Genomic DNA, 20,969 nt, shown 5'->3' with positions numbered 1-20,969 from the left:
TATGAAGTGTTCGAAAATTATAAGACACAATCACATGTAATTTTCGAACCCACTACATGTATTTATAGATAATTTCTAGACTAGGTTAAGTTATAATTGTGTTAGGACTCTAACTCCTTAAAGCCCACAATCCATAACTTAAGCCCAACAAGCCAAGCCCGTTGTTATAGAAATTAATATAAAATTCATCGTGACTCCGATTGATAAACTGATTTCACCAATGTGCACAGAAACCATTTCTGCATCTTTTAGAGTCAAGATAATTTTTCTGAATCCGAATTCAGTGATTTCCAAAAATGCCCATCCCTATGTCATTTTAGGAAATCTCACTTCCTTTAGTTAAGAAGTCCAACTTCTCTTTCATTAAATTTAACTCTTTAAATTTAACTATCTCTACGGGGTTTTAGTAATCCATTACTTGTGTAACCCTCAATGGTTCAGGAATACAGCTAGTCATGGGCTCACAACTCCTTGTGACTCGAAACAATAATTTCCGACTTACCCATCGAATCATGGTAAGAGCGCCTAGCAACATCGCCCCATGATTCCCTAGGTATTACTGATAGTGCCTGCAAGAACCAGTAGATTTTGGTTAGCGTACAGTACGGTCCCTTCATCCATATATCCCGATCGAATCAACAACCATTGGTATATCGAGAGTCGTTCGAGATTCGATAACTATGCATTACATCTTGGAGATCAAATAGTGACATCGCATGTGTTACTAGGATAACCAATTAACCTAAAACACATCATGTACTCTGGCCAGAGATTCGTCACACTAATATATCCTCAGATCGCATAGGATATCCACACTCGCAAGTATGTGGTGAATCCTTGACAACAAAGCATCGACTCCTATATGTGTCGTAACTGTACCCAATCCCGATACCTGATGACCCCAATAGAGTCGGTAAACGAGTCAAAGTACAGTACTAGCATATAGAGTCTCAATGATGTTTCAAGTAATAAGGACTAATGGTGTACAACCAAAACCGCGGACTTTATCCACTCGATAAGTGATAACCACTTGGAAAATCCGAATAGGGTAGTTCGATCATTCATCATATGAATATCCATTTGCATGCTTTGAACATCTCTATGTTCCATACCAATGAAACGTGGTACTCGGCATCGCAAATGCTAGTCTCAATCTCGAGCGATCATTATCCTTATTTGCGGACGGCTCAATTGACTAGGAACAGTTTAGAATATACAGTGACTATAAGATGTGTTTCATGATAGTCATCCCCATGTACTACCACATCTTACATACACTATAGTATATTCAATGTCTTTATCAAAACAACAATAGTATATCATAATATAACAATATGAAGAAAGATAAAGTCAATGCCATTATAAAAGTGTAAATTATATTAAACAAAAGATTGTTTTACATAGAGTCATAAAAGCCCTTAGCCACAAGTTGGCTAACCGGGCACCCACTCTTTCAAAAGAAGGATGGCAGTATGAGACTGTGCATCGATTATCGAGAGCTCAACAGAGTCACGGTGAAGAATAAGTACCCACTGCCGAGAATAGAGGACTTATTTGATCAGCTGTAGGGAGCTTCAGTGTTCTTCAAGATCGATCTGCGATCTGGTTATCATCAGCTGCGAGTTAGAGAGGCAGATGTGTCCAAGACTGCTTTCCGGACACGTTATGGGCATTACGAGTTCTTAGTGATGCCATTTGGGATGACCAATGCTCCAGCGGTTTTCATGGATCTCATGAACCGGGTTTTTCAGCCGTATCTTGATCAGTTCATCATAGTCTTCATTGATGATATCTTGATCTACTCTAGGAGTGTTGAGGAGCATAGGTAGCATCTATAGACAGCCTTGCAGACTTTGAGGGAGCATCGTTTGTATGCCAAGTTCAGCAAGTACGAGTTTTGGCTCGAGCAGGTGGCATTTCTTGGCCACATTATTTCAAGAGATGGGATTGCAGTGGATCAGTCGAAGGTTGAGGCAGTGCAGAAATGGGGTATTCCGAGGAATGCTTCGGAGATTCGCAGTTTCTTGGATTTGGCAGGATATTATAGGAAGTTCATCAAGGGTTTTTCCTCTATTGCAGTACCCTTGACTTCCTTAACCAAGAAGAACGCGAAGTTTATTTGGAGTTCAGACTGTCAGAGGAGCTTCGATCAGCTGAAGGAAGCACTCACTACTGCACCGGTTTTAGCGATGACAGTACCACACGAGGAGTTAGTGGTGTACACCGACGCGTCTAAGCTAGGTTTAGGCATAGTACTTATGCAGTGTGGTAAGGTTATTGCTTATGCATCGAGGCAGTTGAAGATTCATGAGCAGAACTACCCGAAACATGATTTGGAGTTAGCAGCAGTGGTCTTCGCTTTGAAAATCTGGAGGCACTATCTGTATGGCGAAAAGTGCAAGATTTTCACAGATCATAAGAGCCTCAAGTATTTCTTCACTCAGAAGGAGTTGAACATGAGGCAACGGAGATGGTTGGAGTTGGTTAAGGATTATGACTGTGACATTAGCTACCATCCAGGTAAAGCTAATGTAGTGGCCGATGCTTTGAGTCGGAAGTCGTCAGTGGTATCGTGTTTGATAGTGCAGTTACCACTGCAGAGCGAGATTCAGAGGTTTGATTTGGAGTTTTACTCAAGTGGTCATGCACCGAGCTTGTCAGTGTTGACGGTGCAGCCGATTCTATGAGATCGGATCAGAGATGGACAGTCTACAGATGAGGAGTTGCAGCGTTGGAGACAGAGAGATGAGGCCAAGGGTGGTCTTCTGTATACATTTGTGGATGGCATTGTTCAGTACCGTGGTAGGATGTGGGTACCGAACGTCGATCAGTTGAGAGCTGAGATTCTAGCAGAGGCTCACACATATCCGTACTCCATTCACCCCGGAAGTACAAAGATGTACCGAGATTTGCAGCTATTGTATTGGTGGCCCGGGATGAAGAGAGACATCGGGAGAGTTGTGTCAGAATGCTTGACATGTCAGCAGGTCAAGGCTGAGCATCAGCGTCCAGCAGGACTTCTTAGACCTCTTCCTATTCTGGAATGAAAATGGGAGAACATTACGATGGACTTTGTAGTTGGTTTACCGAGGAGTGCCAGAGGTTGCGCAGCTATTTGGATGATCGTGGATAGACTCACCAAGTTAGCTCATTTCTTGCCGGTGATGACTACTTACTCGTTGACACAGTATGCAGAGTTTTACATCAAGGAGATTGTTAGACTTCATGGCATCCCAGTGTCGATAGTATCAGACAGAGATCCGAGATTTACGTCTGCGTTTTGGAAGAGTTTGCACACTGCATTGGGGACTAGACTTTTGTTCAGTACAGCGTTCCATCCCCAGACAGATGGTCAGTCTGAGAGAGTGATCCAGGTTCTCGAGGATCTACTGAGAGCTTGTGTCATCAACTTTCAGGGCTCGTGGGAGACTAGACTGTCATTAGTGGAGTTTACCTATAACAACAGTTTTCAGTCGTCTATAGGTATGGCTCCTTATGCAGCATTGTACGGGAGGAGATGCAGATCTCCTATGCATTGGGATGAGGTTGGTGAGAGGATTTTACTTGGTCCTGAGATCGTGCAGCAGATAGCTGACATTGTGACTCAGATTCGGGATCGAATGAGAACTGCTCAGAGTCGTCAAAAGAGTTACGCAGATACTCGACGACGAGATTTGGAGTTCGCAGTAGGTGATCACGTGTTTCTGAGAGTGTCACCTATGAAGGGAGTGGTACGATTTGGCCGGAGAGGGAAGCTTAATCCGAGGTATATAGGGCCATTCGAGATCTTGGAGAGAGTTGGCACGTTGGTCTACCGTTTAGCTCTACCGCCAGGGCTTGCAGCAGTGCACAACGTTTTCCATGTATCCATGCTTCGGAGATATGTCTCTAACCCGTCGCATGTGTTGGATTTCGAGCCCTTGCAGTTGCCACCTGATCTAGTTTATGAGGAGAGGCCAGTACGGATCTTGGCTAGGGAGGAGCGGAGACTTAGGACGCGTGTCATACCGATGGTCAGAGTTCAGTGGCTGAATCACTCAGAGGAGGAAGCTACTTGGGAGACCCAGGCAGACATGAGGACTCGCTACCCGGAGTTGTTCGGGTAAGTACTTTAATTTCGAGGATGAAATTCAAATTAAGGGGGGGAGAATTGTAACATCCAGTATTTTTAATACGTAAATTAGCATGCATAATTAGGGATTTTATTTATTTAGAATTTTAGATTATGGGTTAAATAATTATGTGAAATTATGTGTGCATGTTTTAAGTTATTTTTAAGCATTTAACCCATAATTAGTGATTTTTCATGATTTATGGAAATTAATTGTTTTGATCGCGTAGACGAAACCGTGGGCGGACGAGATACCAAAATATTTAGCCAAAAATATTTTATGAGTTTTATGAGCCTTAAAATAATATTTTAAGGCATTTTGTCAAGAAAAATTTAGTATTTAGTTATATATTTATTTAAGGGTTTATTTTTAGCCAAAATAAGTCATTTTAATGACTTTTATTAATATTTAAAAATTCTCTAATATTATATTTCGGGATTTTGGCTGTGTTATCAGACTTTTAAATATTTTAGGAGTTTAAAACTTTATACTTAAGGTATAATATTTACATATTAATTTAGTGAGATATTTTTAAGATATTATCTACAATCTACAATAAAATAAAAACCTAAACCTACCCCAAACCCCACCACCCATTCAGCCGACATCCCCCCCCCCCCCCCCATATTCTTCAGCCTCCATTCTCACATTTTGACAGAAGATTTCAAGCCATAGCCGATCCTCAAGTTTCTTAGAATTTTCGTCGTCCCGGAGCCGTAAACGCGTGATCATTCATCAAACAATTATAAAGGCATGTTGAATTCTCTTCTTGAACACCATATAAGCTAGTTAATTCATTCATGTCAGATTTTCGTTGATTAGTTGATGTTATTTACGATTATGATGAAGTTTCTTGGTTAGAACATGAACAACTCATGGTTTTACTTGTTTTTCATGCTAAAGCTCACGTTTTTGCCATGGGAGACGGGCTGGCTGCTGGTCCGAGGTTCAGAGGGGTGTGTTAGGGTTCTTAGACTTGGGTTGGCTTGGTGTTTAAGGTTGGAAAGGGATGGAACCGAAGCCAGTCCTTCTGATGCGCAGCAGATCGCGCAGATTGAGCGGGGTTGGGAGATTGGCTCGTTCTCGGTCCACAGAACGTTTTTTAAGGTGATTCCAGTTGTGTTAGAACCTCAAGACATTGGCAAAGGTATTCCAGGTAGTTCTCCGGCCAGTGGTGGCCGGAGATTGCCGGCCGATTGGCCGGAAGTCCGTGCTTGCATTCTGCGCGCGAGCAGAAACAAGGCCTGTAGTGTTTTGGTTTGTTCTCCTACTACAGGACTTGGTTTGAGGTCAAATTTGTTGGGTTAGAACCGTCTTGATGTTGTCTAAGTTTGAGCGGTGGTTTCAAGGCCATAGGTGGTTGGAGTAGGCAGCACGAACGTTTTTGGTGAAGCCGCTCAGCTGGGCGCAGGTTTAGAGAAGAAGGAAGATAGAATTCACGGTTAGGGTTACGGATATGGGTTTTATGGCGGGCCGGGTTGGGTCAGGTCAATAAGTCATGGGTCATGTTAGTTGGGTCCGAGTCCGGGTTAAGTGAGTCGGGTTTGGGTATTTTTATTTTTAAGTTTTAAGTTTAATTAAGGGTTAAATGGGCTTAATTAAATTCCAAAATTTGATTGGGCTCCATTTAATTATTTGGGTTGAATTTAATTGTTATTGGGTTTAATTAAATTAAATTAAGTTAGCCCAATAATTTTATGGGCTTGGGAGCCCATGGAAGTTATTGGGCCAATTTTTGGGCTTTTGGGCCCATTGGGCCAGAATAGGTTGTTATTGGGCCAGGAATGCATTAATGGGCTTGAATAAATTAATTGGGCTTAGAAATGTATTTTTTGGGCTTAAGTATGTTAATGGGCCAGTCTCAGTGTTAATGGGCTAGAATTTAAGAAAATGGGCTTGAGTGTCAGGGCCAGCAGTTCACTACAACCCATGAGAAATTGCATGTGTCCTGAATATATATTTAATTATTTTTATGCATGGAAGTTATTTTTAATATTTATATGTTAGTATGAAATTAAATTAAATATATATGAAGGACACACATTTTATTTAAGTACATGCATTCATGAAATAATTTTTATGCACGATTTAATATTTAAGGTTGAGCAAAAGAAAATAATTTTATGTTGGAAGTTGAAGTAGTGTGACAATTTAAGGGGGATTCGTCCCCATATGTGAACTATTGAAGGGCAGTTTACTGCCAATTTAAGAGGTGATTCGTCACCGCCACGTACGTTGGTTTACCACGCTGATCAGTATTTAATGTATGTATGGTTACACTATGGATACGACCTTTCGATGTTAGAAAATACTTTGCTCAACAATGTTTATGTATTATTATGATATTCAAGTTTAATTTAAGTTTATGTTATGTTCATGATATTTTTAAGCATGCTCATTCATGTATATGTTATGTATTAGTATTAAAGTGATTTAAATTATTTTAAACCATTGTTATGTTAGTATGTTGGGCCTCTAGGCTCACTACACTGATATGGTGCAGGTGAGTACGTAGAGGAGGATGTAGTACCCACCGGCGGCGAGGACCTATGATCGGACAAGTAGTAACCCCGTGACCGTTGTCTGAGTCTACGTTATGTTTTGAATATTTTTATCGTGTTATACATTTTTATTTATTTTCAGTGGTGGATATTATTACTCATCTTATTTAAATATTTTCAGTGCATGCAAATTTTATTTATTTTGCTTATGTCAGTATTTTATTAAATGTTAGACTCAGATATTTAATTTATTAAAGGTTGCATTTTTATTTAAGTTATTTATTTTTAAATCTATTTATTCTGTGCATATATGTATGGGCATGTATGTACATATTTTTACTTAGTAAGTATAAAAAAAAAAAAAATTCCGCATATTTATTTATATTTAGAGAGTTAGGGTCGTTTCAGCAAGTCTTATTTTTTTGATTGTATAATCGCGAAATTGATTCCGCAATTTTATTATTTGAGCCATTAATCTTGCAAATGCCACATTCCGAGTTGACAATAAGCATACATGTGACCATCTGCTAGAGGCATCGATCAATACCATAAAATATCGAAATGGTCCACATGGTGGATGAATTGGCCCACAAATATCACCCTGAATACGTTCAAGAAATATGGGTGATTCTGTTTGAATTTTAGCCGGTGATGGTCTTATAATAAGTTTTCCAAGAGAACATGCTTTACATTGAAACTTATTATTCTGAAAGATCTTCTGGTCTTTCAATGGATGACCATGTGTATTTTAAATAATTTTTCGCATCATTATTGAACCAGGATGTCCCAATCGATCATGTCAATTGGTTAATATTGAAAAACTATTAACCACCATATTTGATTCGATTGGCTTTATATGTGTATAATGCAATCCAGTAGGGAGCATTGATAATCTTTCAACCACATATTTCTTTCTTGATTTATATGTGGTAAGACACATATATTTCTGATTTCCATCAGTTATCGTCTCAGTATCATACCCATGAGAATATATGTCATTAAAACTCAACAAATTTTTTTTTGATTCTGGTGAATATAAAGCATCATTTATCAAAAAATTTGTACCATTAGGTAACAAAAAATGTGTTTTTCCACAACCTTCAATCAAATCTACAGGACCTGATATTGTATTCACCATTGTTTTGTTGGTTTTAATTCCAAAAAATATCTTTTATCTCGGAGAATAGTGTGTGTTGTACCACTATCGGGTATGCAAACTTCCATGGGATTATTTCCTTGTTTAGTTTTGCTCATACCGTTTTCCATTTTGAACTTCAAAAGAAAATATGCAATAAAAATTAATGACATTATATGAAAAATATAACATGTTTCATAATACAAAAATACATGAAAAATACAGTATGTTACATTCTATTCCCACCAATATATTAATCAATATCTTCGAAATCATTTGAAAAATCAGCAGCATCAAAATGAGTTGAACCACTTGAATGGTTACTGTTTTCAACAAAATTGGTCTCTTTTCCTTTTTCCATTGTCGATTTTTTATAGAGCTTACATAGGTGCTCAGGGGTTCGACAAATATGTGACCAATGTCCTGGAGTGCCACATCTATTACAAACACTCTCAGATCTTTTTGAGTGATTTTCATTTTCACTCGTATTTTCATGCTGCTTTTTTGGTGGGTGGTTCGTGACGTTCTTTTGAGATGAGTTATTGAAGTAACTATCTCGATTATTTTCATATCCACGGCCGCGACCACGACCGCGATCATTTTTACGTCCACGTCCACGCCCACGTCCTCGACCTCGTCCACGACCAAAATCTGGTATATGCCTTTGATTTTGGTTTTCATTTTTAATTACGACATTTGCTTCTGGAAATGTCGTTGATCCAGTGTGTCAGGATTGATGATTTCTTACTAACAATTCGTTGTTCTTTTCCGCCACAAGAAGACATGCAATTAGTTCAGAATATCTCAAAAATCCACGCACTCTATACTGTTGTTGTAGAGTTATATTTGAAGCGTGGAATGTGAAAAATGTTTTTTCAAGCATTTTCATTTCAGTAAAAACATGCCCACAAAATTTCAATTGCGAGACTATTCGAAACATCGCAGAATTGTAATCACTGGCTTTTTTAAAGTCTTGGAATCTCAACGTATTCTATTCATCACGGGCGGTCGGGAGTATAACTTCCCTTATATGCTCAAATATTTCTTTCAGCCCTTTTCATAAAATCATTGGGTCTTTTTCTGTGAGATACTCACATTTCAATCCTTCATCAAGATATCTACGTAAGAAAATCATAGACTTTGTTTTTTCTTGTGAGGATGATATATTATTTTCTTTGATGGTATCACTTAGACCCAGTGACTCAAGATGCATCTCTACATCGAGAGTCCATGGCATATAATTCTTTCCAGTGATATCGAGCGCAACGAATTCAATCTTTGTAAAATTTGACATGGTGGTACTAGAAAAATAACAATGCATTTTATTAGTTAATTTCCATTAATATGACAATACAAAATAATGGATAAACGACGAGTACAAGTATGTTTAAAAATAGATGAAAAGTGAGGTGGATAATCGTCGGTGAGTACAAGACTCGTGAGCATGATGATCATAGTCGTTATGAAAAATAGCCTTATAAATGTCATCATCTTCATCTTCGAAAAATCGAGGAGAAATTATTTTGAGAGAAAGAATGAATTTTGGTGTGATTGAAAATGAGTTTGAGTGAACATATTTATAGGCAAAAAACTAGCCGTGTTGTTACCGTTTGCGACCGTTGGGGGTAAGAAAAAATCGAGTATGTGTTGAATAAAAATTTTTGATAATCATGTGATGCATATAATGATAATCATAATTAAATAATTATGTATATCATATCACATTATTATAAGTTCGATGTCATAGACATCTTTTTATATAATAATATGAAATTATACGAATATGATTAGTACAAAATACAAAATAATATATACCATATCACGTTATTATAAGATCAGTGTCATAGACAACCTTTTATATAATAACATGAAATTATATATTAATACAGTTAGTATATATACATAATAAATATATATCATATCACGTTATTATAAGGTCAGTGTCATAGACAGCCTTTTATATAATAACATGAAATTATATATTAATATATATATATATAATATATAAACAATAAAATAAATATACTTACTTGTTGAATATTTTTGTTTTTTCTTTGTGTTTTGGAGCGTCGAAAATTATAGAGAACCTTCGAGCGATCGTGCTGATAACGTGTTGTGAAAAAGTAAAAATTTATGGTAAAAAGTAAAAACTCCAAAACTCAAAATATATCAAACTCTACACTTTATAATATGTTTCTCTCAACTCAATTCAATTGTGTTTTTCTACACAAATGAAGAGACCTATTTATAGGTCTTATTTGGAGATTAGTCCAAATATTAATACATCATCACACACTAATTTTTCACATTTTACAACTCAATATTAAACATTAAACATTCAACATTCAATAATAATAATAATAACATATTTTCAACAATGACAAGCTATTTTACTAACTTTTTTTTTTTTTGTTTTTTTGTGTGTGTGGCTATTTTACCAACTATTTTAAATGCTGAAAAAAGTTAGTAATATCATCGACTGTTGAAATTTGACCAAAACATGCCAAATTCAATCCCACGTCAATTAAAGTTAAATGTTAAACCCTAAGTACGACTGAGAAAAAAAATCAATAATAATATTCTGTTAACCATCAATAAATCACAATAAACTATCATAACTAATAATAAACAAGCTAATTTAATTAATGCAGATACACTTACAAGTTACAACTACAGCATGCCAAAAACAAAAAAAAACAAAAAAAAACACTACAGCATGCAAGGCATTCTTACAAGTATTATTCAATATATATGGTAGCTTTTGTTTTTTTTCTCTAGTGTATAAGATGCACTAAAATCCAATAATACTTACATCATTTATTCAATTTAACTTTTACGAACAAGTAATAAAAACACTAAAGGCATCCAATTTTAGTCCCCATAAATGAATTAATTAACGTCAACAGGAGGACTGCAGTCTGCAGCAGCTGCAAAAAGAATCACACAGCTCTGACCCGATCAAGATCCACCTCATAGTATTGTCATCTTTTTTTGTGATGTATAAGCAAATGTTGCACCGTTCTCTCACGAAAACCGCGATATTGTCATTGTTTAACAATTAAATGGCTTGTCATAGTATCATGTGCATCCCCGATTGGTTTGAGCAGAGACAAGAACAGTCCGGTTCCCTTGAGTCCCTTATCACAATTCGTTTGTCACGGTTACTCATGAGCTTGATAAGAGGTAGCTTCAATGAAACTTGACGCCAAATTTCTGTCACAGTCCCGTTTGGGTCTTCGTACTCGAAGTACCTTTGCACCTGGATCCATGGAAATTAGCATGATTGCAAGCGAAAATTTAGTGTCAGTACACAAATTCTAATTTAAAGATATTCAAAAAATGTAACCCACGAACAGATATAGCACCAATTACAACAACAGTCCCACCTCTCCATAGATTCCCACAAATAAACTGAGAAGAGAAACACGCATCTAAAATATGGCACTGCCCCCACACCAATAAACAAAAGCATGAAATCTTCCATCGCGGAAAACACTGATGCAAACTCAAATCACTTTAAAATGGCAATAGTCTAACAACTACAGTTCATCTCTATAAGACTTTATTCCATGCACACTGGATGACTACCTACATTCTTCTGTACACCGTTCTCTTAAAATCCACCATAAACTCAAGTATAAATATTGAATATTGACTCTCCATCCAAAATTACCATCAACAATAGTCCCATTAGTTTTCCTAACCAATGCTTCAATGAAAACATATAGATGCCTGCATATCATCTCAACCAGCCCTCTAAATTGTTTATTGCTTATAAACTGGAAATAAAATCAATCGACACACGAAATGAAATCCCAAAATGCATGTAAACATAAATGGTAGTTTTTCCAGGATTTATGTCAAGCATGTAAGAAAGCTGGCTCTTTCCATTCACAGTGAGGTCAATTCCCGAGAACTACCTTTTTCAATTCTTTTTGAAACTCCAAGATCCTCTCTGAGCTCACTCCCCTCAACAATTTTACGAGATTTCCAGGAGTAACAGCTGTATCAGAATCAACAAAAACAGCAATCTTTCTATAGTCTATGACATCCTCAAAGGGCAACTCAATGTTGTCACTAACAATAACTGGCACACACAAGCTCACTATAGCATCAAAAAGTCGGCAAGCTGATGGAGTATCCCCAGCTGGATGTAAACAAAACCTTGATGTATGCATCCCTTGCGATGCCATGCGACGACTTTCTCTAGACTGAGATCCATGTTTGATAATAACTTCTGGTTCATTCTCAAGAACTTTGAAAAGCAAGTCTCGAATCTTACCCCCCTGCAATCTCCAATCAAATAAAATATTTATCATCATCACACAGAAAGCATGGATGCATGCAAGATGTAACACCCTAAACACTAGGCAAGTAATTCTAAATAAATAAATCTAATTTAAAGCCTAATTATGTAATTAAATGCTTAGATCTCATATTAGTATTTAAATCAATTCATGAAGAATTTAGAACCAATCTCACGTTTAACCCTCTATCAATTTGAGAAAATTCCCCAAAATACATATTAGATTAACTAATAAGAAATTTAAGTAAACCATTCCAAACAATTTTGAAAGCAAAGATCACATTAAATAGTTTATTTTCTCTCCAAAGAAATAGTCCGCTGTTCCCTTTGTCAAAACCTCTAAACAAGTTTGTAAAACAACTCTGTATTAAAACCATATAAAAGTTTATGTTGATGAACTTACATTGAAAATACACTAATCCAAATCTATGAATTCTAAATAATTCTACCTTTGTGATATAATCACAAAAGCATATATAATAGCACTCATTAGTTAATTAAACACAACTCATGGTAGTAGGTCATCCAATATGAAATCAAATTGGTCCTTACAGCTATTCAAATAAATTATAAACTTGCTTATTTGAAAGACACGTAATGATCATGAAGATCCAATTTTGTATTGCTCAAGAAACATACATCAATCATATTCCTAAATCATGAAATTCTTATTGAAGAGAAACCCAATTAACGGCATTTAACAAATCTATAATTCAAGTTCACCTTAATTCGTGATAATCAAGAGAGACACTAAATCGAGAGGGGAGAAACTTCTCTAACTCGATCGATGATGGGTGATGATTTTCTTCTCCTAGTTTTTCTTAAAAGACGCATAAGAGTTTTTGGGGGCATTTTAACGTAGAATTATTATAGAAAAGGGTTTATCTTGCTTAAATGTATTTTTGGGTAGTATTTTCAATCCCAAGTCCAAGATAATTAAGAATCTCATTAATTTAAAATACTAGTGGTTATTCTCTACAAATCTCATTATTGATCACATGTTAAACAAGAATACATGAAATCCATAATTTAAAATTTAAAAGGAACGATAGAAACATAAATTAACACAATATTATTTTCATATAGTATTTATTTATTTAAAATTACTTGCCTAGTATTTGGGGTGTACCTAACAGTATGGGTATTTAAATCAAAACTCAAGGTTATGAAATTCATGGTCGGTACTAAACCCAAAATATTGATAGTGTAATACTGGAAGTCAACTTAGAATGCATAATTCACATAGTATATTAACTCATTAATGGGATGTAGTCAATTGGGAAGCAAAATAGTTCTCATTCTATGAATTTGTACTTAAAATTATGAATTTCGTAAAGCAGTGCAATGAAAATTACAACTCCAACTATATGCTGATACCCAAAATCAAACTTTGTTAATCACATCTACATGTCACAAGTTGGAATAAAAATTAATATTGCATATACATCAATTTTTTTTATTTTTTATTGGCAAGTGTTATAGGTGATTCTAAATACCCATAAGTCAAGGGACTAGTCAACATTTAATACTTAATAGTCTAATATCGCAACTTATCAAATTTCCGGAAGCATGAAAAGATACACCACAAGACTAACATAAACAGGTGGAACTATATACTTTAATTTAAACTTCAAATGTCCAACCAATTATAGAAATAAAATAATAAGAGTAAACATGAGCAAGTACGCACCTAATTCAAGCATATGCGCAAAATAATATGTTTCTCGATTCAAACTTAGCTCCACTAATCTACATCCTAGATCGCCTCCAACTCCCTCATGATCATAACTTAAATCTAAAATTCACAAAAGATCTTATAACTACGCTCTGATACCAAAATGTAAGGCCCGGATTACCTATGCCAAAAAAACATTAAGCTGTATTTATCAAAATCAATCTAACTATTAAAAAAAGTAATTTCTTTTCCAATGAGCCCAACCTAATTTTGGAATATGAATTTCCGAATATAAGTTCTACCTTGAAATATTAAATACCCAATATAATCAGTTTAAGCATATAAAATACAATAATCATATCTCCAACCCCTACGAATCGACATCCCGAATCATCTTCTTTCTTTACAATCTCGCCTACACATTCTCTGTCATCTGGATCAATACCTACAAACAAATTATTAAGTACACTCCAGAATCCAGCCACTAATTCAAAGCCGAGGGCACAACAAAAGCTTTCATAATAATAAACAATAAATGCACATGCAGACAAAATGCCAGAATCTATATTAGAATTTCTATCGTGCAACATTTTGACCTTTGGGAAGCAATAGGTGACTCACATGCACGTAGTATACGCAGTAGGTTGACCCGTAGAAAACAAGAGGTAACTCACGTATATCATAGCACATGCATCATGTTGACCCTTTGGAAACAAGAGGTGGCTCACACAGATACAGATCAACAGAGTGCATAAAATTAGATATGCATAGACAATTTTCATTACGTATCTTTTGCGAGAGTGTACGCACCTAAAGTCCTTAGATTAACATTTCTAATCTTTTTATTTTCTTCTCTTGATTGCTAATATAGTTTTTTTTTATAAGAAACACATTATATTAATTACTATAAAATTATGATATACAACATGCGGACAAGTGATCTGCCATCAAGGAGGCTTTCATGAACCTATCCCTATCAACAAAATGCAAACGCCCAATCTCGTAATAAATCCGAGATCGAAACATTCTCAAAATCTACATGAGATCCTATCCACGTAGAAACTTTGATTATGATCATTTCCCAACATTCGTCAATCGACTCTTCAAGATCTTCAAAAATTCTTCTATTTCTCTCCAGCCACACGGACCAGCAAACGCCGTGAACGACCACCCTCCAAAAGATTATCCCTTTCTGGCCCAAAAGATGTCCAAGATCTATAGCAAATAAGTCTTGCGTTGATCTTGGAGCCACCCAAACCAGCCTCATCTCTGTCAAGGCCCTAGCCCAGAGCCCACTCGTGAAAGTACAATGAATGAACATATGATCTTGCGTTTCCCTCTCTTTCCGACACAGCACACACCAATTGGGGCATAGAGCACAAGTAGGCCACCTTTTTTGCATCATATCCGAGGTCGGCACCTTGCCCAACACTACGGTCCACGAAAAAACTTGAACCTTTGTTGGAACCGGAGCCTTCCAAATGGCGCTGAATAATGAGAAAACTGGGAAAACACTACTCAGAAAGAAGGACTCGAAGAAAGACTTGACTGAAAAGACACCTGAAGAATCCCCTTCCCATACATTTATGTCGTCCACCCCTTCAACCAATCTCACCCTATCTAAAACACCTATCAAAGCATTTAACTCATCTAATTCGTCATCCCTCAAAACCCTTCTAAGATGCAAATTCCATGAAAGTGAGGATGAAAGATTTCCAAACGAAGCAATATTTTTGGCTAAATTATCGCAATTAATCTAAGGACTTCAGATGCATACACTCCTTACTCCGACATTACTCGCAAAATCTACGTAATGGCAAATATATATGCATATATGATTTTATGCACTCTGTTGATCTTTCTGTTTGAGCTACCTCTTATTTCCAGAGGGTCAACGTGTTGCATGTGCTATGATATATGTGAGTTACCTCTTGTTTCCTACGGGTCAACGTACTGCGTATACTACGTGTATGTGAGTCACCACTTGCTTCACAAAGGTCAAAGTGCTGAACGATAGAAATTCTCATATGAATTCTAGAATTCTGTCTGCATGTGCATTTATTGTTTATTATTATGACAGCTTTTGTTGAGCCCTCGGGTTTGAATTAGTGTAACGCCCCAAATTCGACGACTGCACTCACTGTACCAAGACGGGTCTTTCCAGCATGCTTATATCAGCACTCACACGCACCCTGAAAAACTTTCCAGGGGGTCACCCATCCTCAAATTACACCAAGTCAAGAACGCTTAACTTTAGAGTTCTTATAACATGAGTTCCCAAGATTGTAAAGAAAGAAAATGATTCGGGATGTCGATTTGTATGGCTTGAAGATATGATTGTTGTATTTTGTAAGCTTAAACTGATTATATTGAATATTTAATATTTCAAGGTAGAACTTATATTCGGAAATTCATATTCCAAAATTAGGTTGGGCTCATTGGAAAGGAATTACATTTTTTAATAGTTAGATATATTGATTTTGATAAATACAACTTAATTTTTTTTGGCGTCGATAATCTGAGCCTTACACAAAACCTTTTACAAGCGAATCAATCATCTCATGAGTGTCTATAGAAAAGTGGAAAGATATTTAGTAAACAATAGAAATATGACATTGGATTTTTCTTACTTTTGTTAAGATTAAGGTGTATCAATTAATTGAATGTATAGCCCATAATTGTAGAATATCCTAGCCTCCGTAGTCTATTTATTTAAGCATCTTGTAACGTAATTAGAGAGTCGTGAAAGAGATAAAATCTCTTTTGAGTTTTCCTAAACTTCATGGCTAGTGTTCGATATCTTTTCAGTCTCTAAATATCCTTGTCTATTTAATGCTTGGAAAGGTTTCAACATTGCAAAATGTACATTATTGAGGCACAAGTGTCCACAATATATCACAAGTAATGCATCAAAATATTTCTTACAGAGAGATGCCTGAGAAATAATACCATATAAGAATATAATGAAAAGGCGTAAGTTATTTCCTAGTATAATAATTGCTAGTTCCTAGTTCATTAATAATGAGCATTCAAATATCAATATTCTTAGTTTAATTACTCCCAAAATCAACAAACACTGCCACAAATAATCTTTCACTTGACTCGATTTTCAAGATCTGAATTATCCATCTAGTAAATGTCTACAACATAAATCAAGAATCTTATTTCATTTATTTGATCCAAACTCATGAGCGAGGTGAAAATTGATAAATTTAAAATAATAATAATAATAATAATAATAATAATAATAATATAAAAATAAAATAAAGGATATATCACATATGGAATGCATCAAGTTACAATATACACCCTAACTAGCTGGTGTGATGCAAATAAAGGATATATCACATACGGAATGCATCAAGTTACAATATACACCCCTAACTAGTTGGTGTGATGCACAACAATTTCATGAAAGAATTTATGCATCAATTGCAAGGGAAAAAAAACCAATAGTTACCTCTTTTCTGAACCGATTTCCCATAAAGAACAGCAGTGCCTCACGATTTTCAGTTCCTATATCCCCCTGGTATGTCTTGATTCTGTGTGAATATGGGAGAATCACATCCTTAACCAGGGATGCCTGACTGCGTCCCAGCCGCCCAAAATCTGAAACCAGCAGCACCCCATTCTTCACCATATCAATGACCTTGTACAGCGCGTTGGGATCCTGACAAATAAATACATGATCCCAGCCCTTATTCCTCTTCCAATGCACCTGGCCTTCCAACCAATTTATCAAATCCTCCTACATCAGTAATTACCAAGAATGAGAGCACGACCCTTGGTTTGTTCCCAATGCTTCAAAAGCAACACCAGTGGGATTTTAAGGGTTTTCAATTTATTTTTAGGACATGATTATCAGATAAATCTGTTATGAGGTACCTGAGTTTGCTCATCACTATATGTATTACCATCAGGATACGAGCTCGTGCCCGTGGGTCGATTGGGATTAACAACAAGACTCAACGAAGAGAAAAAAGGCACGTAGAAGAGGTCGGCTTCTTCTGGGTTCATGACCCTGGTGACGGCTGATTCCACCCGCTCCTCAATCGGACGATTTAAATCATCAAACAAATACCATTCAGCCGAGTGCTGATTCCCAGGGTACTTCTTGCGTGCATCATCCCCCACGATTTCTCCACCACGCGCGGCCGTGTAGCTATCAATAACACCGTAAGTAAATCTTCTCGGCAGATCATACATATAGATTTTCAACTTTTTCTTGATATGAATACTGTTATCATCGGCGCTGGGAAATTTATGAGAGTGCAAATTATTAAATTTAATACTCGCGGTGTGATTGGGAGGATTAGCGTAGAAGAGGAAGGAGTAGAGTGCGAGGAGGGACAGGAGGCAGGCGAGGGTAAAGGTGAGTTTCAGGAAAGATTTACGGGGAATTCTCGGCATTGTGGTTTTACCGTGGTGGAGAAGCAAAGAAGAAGGGGACAGTGGGGAGGAGGTGGCGGAAAGCGGCGGCGATCTGAGTTTGAGCCGAAGATTCATTTATGATTGGCAAAAGTGACGGTCATTTCAAAATTAATTGGGTAACTAGTATTAATTTATTTTAAAAAAAAATTATTATGCGAGAGAGTTAATTTGTCAAATTTTTGAAACTGATATCCAAAATATTAGTTGTTATTTTCAATATAGATAAAATTACTCATATAACAGAAAAGATATGATACACTGTTTTATAAGAAACCTATTCTTATTTAAATTTATTGTCTTCCGAATGGGTCACGCATATAAATTTAAATTTTGACTAGACTTCATCCCAAGTGCATCGCGGGAGGAATATTTATACATAGATTTTACGTGAGATTATCTCACGTGAGTCAACTATAAAGTGAAAAATAATATTTTTATGGGAAAACTGCAAATTTCGTCATGTATGTTTGACACTTTGCGATTTTGGTACTCTATGTTTTCATATTTCAGTTTTAGTTTTGCATGTTCTGATTTTTGGCAATTTCGGTCCTTTTTATTCGAAAATACTTACGTGGCACTGTACACGTCAGCTCCACATCAGCACTGAATTGGTGCCACGTCAGCGCCACGTCGAAAAAATGACTAAAATTGCAAAAAAAAAAATAAAGATGGCGAACTAAAACTGAAATCTGAAAATATAAATTACTGAAATCGCAAAGTGACAAACATACGGGACCAAAAAAAAAATTTCCCTATTTTTATTTATATGTAGATTTTATGTGCGAGGATCTCATAAGAGTCAACTTAATTTATGTGTAAAATGAAGAATAATAGTTTTAAATAAAAAATTATATTTTTGTTGAATAGAGAACAATCTCACGTATTGATCGATAAGACGGTTGCACTAAAGTTTATATATATATATATATATATATATTAAATTATTTGTATTATTTGTTTGGTTGATTGAAAATTAGAGAGAATAGAGGGGTTGAAGCCTTGAGGTTGCGCTTGGTACATGTGATGGGATTATTAGTGTAAAGATAAAATGTGGGATAAATATATTTTTTGTAATGATTTTCATAAATTAAAAAAAAAAGCATTTTTTTTTTGGTTGATTTTTTGTGTTTAGGATTAAAAGTTGAAAAACATTTTGATTCCCTAAATACCCTCGCTAGTTTGCAAAATACTTGTAAATTGTGAGAAAACCCAATGACACGTCCGGTCCTTTATCCTCCACCCTCTTTCACAAATCCACAACGTGTCAAAGCTTGCACTTCCTGTTTCTGTTCACCACAAATACCCTAACGGCGTCGGGATCTGGCATCTCTTTCCGTCGAAATCGTTCTCCATCTAATCCTTGTTCTGAGATCCACAAATAATCCTTGTTCGAAATCTGCAACTTTTGTTGTGTAAGCACAGGTCAGTTCTTGAAAGAAATGGGTGTGAAAATTATGTCGACATCGCGGCTAGTTTTAAGGGCTGGAATTTGGAGTGCAAATCTAAGCAAAGATCCCTTGTGGAGTTTCAGGATTTGATAAATGAGTGTCCAGAGTTGGTGAAACCCCAAGAACATTGATCGAAACAAAAATGGAGCACGAGCAAGGAAAGGGAACGGCTGCCATGGAGTCTTGCGGAGGGCTTAAGGAAGAAACAGTGGAGTAGATATGTTATGGTGAAGGATAGAAATGTCATTTAGCAACGTAATCCAACATACTGTTCAAAAGTAGGATACTAATACCATGTTTTTCACAAAGACTATAATCAACCATATTGTCCCGAAAATAGGGTTTAATCACGGGCCGACAGTTATCCTGCGAAGAGTTAATAAACGAAACAAACGTTGGATAGTCTGCTAATCCTACATTTATCCCTGCAACCAAACGAGGCCCGAAGGAATAAAATTAACGATAATAAAAGTGATTCAACCTATGGAGTGAAATATATTTTTTGAATACCAAACTTTGATTCTTTCGCAATGGATCTATTAAAATTCACCGTTTTTCGGTTGTTATACCTTATTTTTCGTCGATCCCTCTCCATCATCGTCGTGAAGTCGTATATGCACCTCTTCGTCACTTTTTTCTGTGTTTGAACTCGAGGTCAAAGTTATATGACAGTAAATAAAATCTTCTATGGTCATTTGCATTATATTTGTCGTGTCTTGCAGACATGCAGAAAAGCTACGAGTTGTTAGAGAGGAAGGCTGGGATAGGGTGTGCATCAGTTTTTTGTTTATTGGTGTCTTGCAAGGTGATATACGATAATTTTTGGATCAAATGTGGTGCATATTGAACCAAACCAAACCGGACATTTTGGGTAGTTTACAAGCTTATTCATAGATATGTCGGAGATAATATATTACATAAATAACATGTTAGCAAATATTTGAAATGATTAACAAGGGGTGACCTTACTTTTTTAAAAACAGCTTATAAGATGTCAAACAACTTATTTTGACAGCTTATAAGCTATTTGACAAAAAATTCACCAAACAAATTGAAAAATATATCTTATAAGCTCTGAAATAGCTTATAAGTTGTTTTCAATAGCTTATAAGTTCAGTCAAACACCCTCTAAATACAATCATCTAACTGTTTTAAAAAGAAAAATATTTATCAAATGTGTATAATCTAGTTTTCGGAATATCTCTCAATCAACAACATAGTTTGTTTATTTTTTTGTTGATGCAATTGTTACTGATATGATTGACAAAATATTATAGCAATATAACTATTTTGAAATAACCATTCAATTTCTCCAAACATGGTAGCGTATCAATTGCTCTTTTCCACTAATATGTTAAGTA

The 20,969-nt window shown here is 36.0% G+C and overlaps 1 protein-coding gene across 1 annotated transcript; it reads right to left on the bottom strand.

Annotated features, from left to right (window-relative positions):
* Positions 1–10,383: 10,383 nt before the first annotated feature.
* Positions 10,384–18,240, bottom strand: LOC140871121 (probable arabinosyltransferase ARAD1). The gene is made up of 4 exons (XM_073273564.1): positions 17,615–18,240; positions 17,190–17,477; positions 11,669–12,034; positions 10,384–11,007 (listed from the first exon to the last, which is right to left on the bottom strand). Exons 1-4 carry the CDS (start codon positions 18,233–18,235, stop codon positions 10,819–10,821), a joined length of 1,464 nt encoding a protein of 487 aa, XP_073129665.1. The 5' UTR covers positions 18,236–18,240; the 3' UTR covers positions 10,384–10,818.
* Between the last annotated feature and the right edge of the window lie 2,729 nt (positions 18,241–20,969).

The sequence above is a fragment of the Henckelia pumila genome, unplaced genomic scaffold, assembly GCF_033568475.1.
Source record: "Henckelia pumila isolate YLH828 unplaced genomic scaffold, ASM3356847v2 CTG_391:::fragment_3, whole genome shotgun sequence".
Taxonomy (NCBI): domain Eukaryota; kingdom Viridiplantae; phylum Streptophyta; class Magnoliopsida; order Lamiales; family Gesneriaceae; genus Henckelia; species Henckelia pumila.
This window is presented reverse-complemented; position numbering and strand designations above follow the sequence as displayed.